The sequence below is a fragment of the Gnatocerus cornutus genome, chromosome 3 (assembly GCF_029298725.1).
Source record: "Gnatocerus cornutus isolate USDA-ARS CGAHR chromosome 3, icGnaCorn1.1, whole genome shotgun sequence".
Taxonomy (NCBI): domain Eukaryota; kingdom Metazoa; phylum Arthropoda; class Insecta; order Coleoptera; family Tenebrionidae; genus Gnatocerus; species Gnatocerus cornutus.
Genome location: NC_142235.1, coordinates 17895656 through 17898664, shown reverse-complemented (window position 1 = coordinate 17898664; position 3009 = coordinate 17895656). Strand labels below are relative to the sequence as shown.

General features: G+C 35.9%; 1 protein-coding gene across 1 annotated transcript; it reads left to right on the top strand.

The window, feature by feature from the left end:
- The first annotated feature begins 636 nt into the window (after positions 1 to 636).
- Positions 637 to 1478, top strand: Proc (Proctolin). The gene is made up of 2 exons (XM_088032442.1): positions 637 to 869; positions 914 to 1478. The coding sequence occupies exons 1-2, from the start codon at positions 723 to 725 to the stop codon at positions 1016 to 1018; spliced, it is 252 nt and encodes an 83-aa protein (XP_087888568.1). The 5' UTR covers positions 637 to 722; the 3' UTR covers positions 1019 to 1478.
- Positions 1479 to 3009: the final 1531 nt, after the last annotated feature.

Below are 3009 nucleotides of genomic sequence, written 5' to 3'. Positions count from 1 at the left end.
ATTCTTGTCATAAATCCGCGCGTAATTTAAAATATCGTTAATCAATAACTCGTAAATTTAACTGGGATGATTTATTCCCGTTTATGGCGGGATATTAAGTATCATCCAGGACAATCAATTCAACGTATGGAGGACTTCTTTTGGGAAATTCCTGGATATTTATCATTTTCCTCGTCATTTACTTAAGAAGAGTTGATTCAGGATTGTTTCCGCGTTGTTTTGATGAAAATCTTACATCACAGCCGCTTCATCATCGGAAAGAACTCCGCGCCGCCGGTTTGTCTGGCGCCGCGACGCCTCTTCGCCAACAATGAGCGTCGCAGTGACCTTACCCTACATATTTCTGCGTCAATACGGCATGCGAGGCGTCGTTAAATTGTCGTTTTTTGCCGAAAAAATCTGCGCTTGCACGTGCTTTTTGTACTGGTGGTGGATTTACCACCGCATCGACCGATTAAGTATTGATTTCCTGGACTTTAACTGCGGGGACGTTGGGGGAAACCCTCGTATTGGAGTCCAGATAAAAAGTTTATAGATACTTGAATAGCAAGGTCGCGTTGTAACGAAAACCCATTAGGCAGATGAAACTTGGATGTCCTAGTTCCACCCACTCATTTCGGGGGTATAAAAGTCGCAAGTTTGACAATGTCGAGGCAGTTGTTGAGTTGCAGTTATCTAGAACACTTGTAGGTCCTCCGCGGTTTTAGTTTCAAGAAGCAGACATGTTCGATAGGAAGTTCATTTTCGCTGCTTTTTTCGTGGTTTTTGCTACTTTAGCGTTAGAAACTCGCCACGGAGTGGAGGCGAGGTATCTTCCAACAAGATCCAACAATGATAGAGTGGACAAACTTAAAGAACTCCTCCGAGATGTAAGTAGTTGAGCTTTTTTTGTACTTTCTAAGTTGTGGCGTAGATCCTAGAAAGCGAAATCGAGAAGGAAGAATACCAAGCCGACGCCCCTCCAAGGTGGCACCCGGAGAGCAAACTGTTCTATAAACGAGAAGTTCCCGCTCATTAAACTCTTGAAGACGACCTCTGGCAATGACCATGGACACGACAATTCTGATGTGATTTTTAACATTCTATGTCATAGGTAGAATTTTACTTCTTTTATTGCCAACAAAGTAGACTTTATAGTTTCGTAAGAACTAATTATTTTTGTATATAAGTCAACCAGTGGCTCTAAAACTTACCAAAAAAATTTCAAGACAATAACAGCCACGGTCACCCTGAAGCAATTATGGTGTAGTTTAGAGATGCGTGTCAATTATTTGACAATACTATCTTTAAAATTTTAGAATTAAGGAAGCCGTCCTGAGCTAGGAAGGAGTGTCCACTTTGTTGGTAGTAAGTCCCATTTCAATTGGTAAAGCAATATTTTGACGAAAGTTTTATGTGTCATTTGTAATGTAAAGTGTCTAAAAATGTGTTGCATGAAATATGTGCATGGGAATAAAAATATATGAACATCCTGAAAACTTGTTTTATTCAGAGGGGAAAATGGTGGAGGCGCCGGGCACGTCTTGTTCTTTAAATTGAAGTTAAAATCTTAAATTAGCTTTAATTCTAAAAATTTACGCCTAGAATTATAGAAAATGGAAGTATACTTCATTTTTCCTGCAAAGAATTTATCGATTTATAAAGCAGCAATTTGAAAACACTGAATTTGAATGAGATAAGTTAGATACTTGTACTGCATTCATGTCAGTTTTGGTTAATAGATAGCTCTATAAACAACTAACAAATTTTTTAACAATTGCTAAATTGACAGCTTGGTTTAAAAAAATCAACAATTACAGAACAGCATTTTAATTCTCTGCAGGAAAAATAAGGTATACATATTAAAAAAGTAATGTTTATTGCTATAATTTGTGTTGCATACAAATTTTTAGCTCGGCAATAAAAATTTGGAGTTCATTTATGAAATATGACATAAACTGTGTTATGCATTTTTCATGAACGCTTTGTATTAATAAACGACAAAAATGGCAATTTGGAGTAATAAATTTACGGCAGTTATCTGTATCTAATGAGAGGAAGAAAACAAAATATTCATATCTTTATAACTGCAATCTAATATCATTTAAAAGTATAATAAAACGGCATTTATTTGAATCAAATTGCCTCACTTTAATAATAGTGTTTTATGTATCAAATTAGTAGGCGATGATATTGCAACGAGTGTAATACTCCGTGTATCAAAAATACTTTCATCTAGTCTCCTATGACTTTTCTTACAAATTAAAAAATGCCGCTTAACGAAGATTATGAATGGAAACGTTGATTACACAACCTCAAAATACTTTTCAAAAATTATTAAGTATACACTCATCTAGGACGGCTGGATTTCTGAGGCAAATAAAACTGACTCAGCTTTGACTGAATTTTGTTGTTTTAAGTCTTTACTTATTAACGACCGAGGCGTGCCGAGCGTTTATCGCATTTTATTTCTAAAAGGACGAGTCGTGCCGAGCGCATTTCACTTCTAAACTACGGGCCAAATTTAACATTTAAATGGAAATTAGATTAAAAATTAATTATTTATTTTATTTCAATTTAACATTTTCGTTCATATCCGGAAATTCAACTGTATGATTCGACTTCGCTTTCAAATCCTTCATAAAACTCCTTTTGATTTCCTCGCACATAACGGAATATATTTCCAAAACCCGAAAATTCATCAAATTCGGCACCTTTTGAGCCAATTCCTCTGCAGAAATACTCGTACGACTGTTAGTTCTAAGATCTGATTTCTTCAGCGCCGACAAATTTCGTAAATCTCCGTAATTTAAAAAATCCACTGTCTTCAGATTCGTCAAATCGGTAAAAGCATCTTCTTCAATTTTTCCAACTAAACAGAGCTTCAAAATAGTTTTCTTCGACTTGGTTTTAGTGTCCGGTTACTGATCGCTTCTTCAAGTTCTTACAGTTCCTAAAAGTCTCTCGATTTAACAGTGAAACGTCTAAATAGTTCGTTATCCTCCAAGTGGCTGAAGAAGTTAAAAGTCT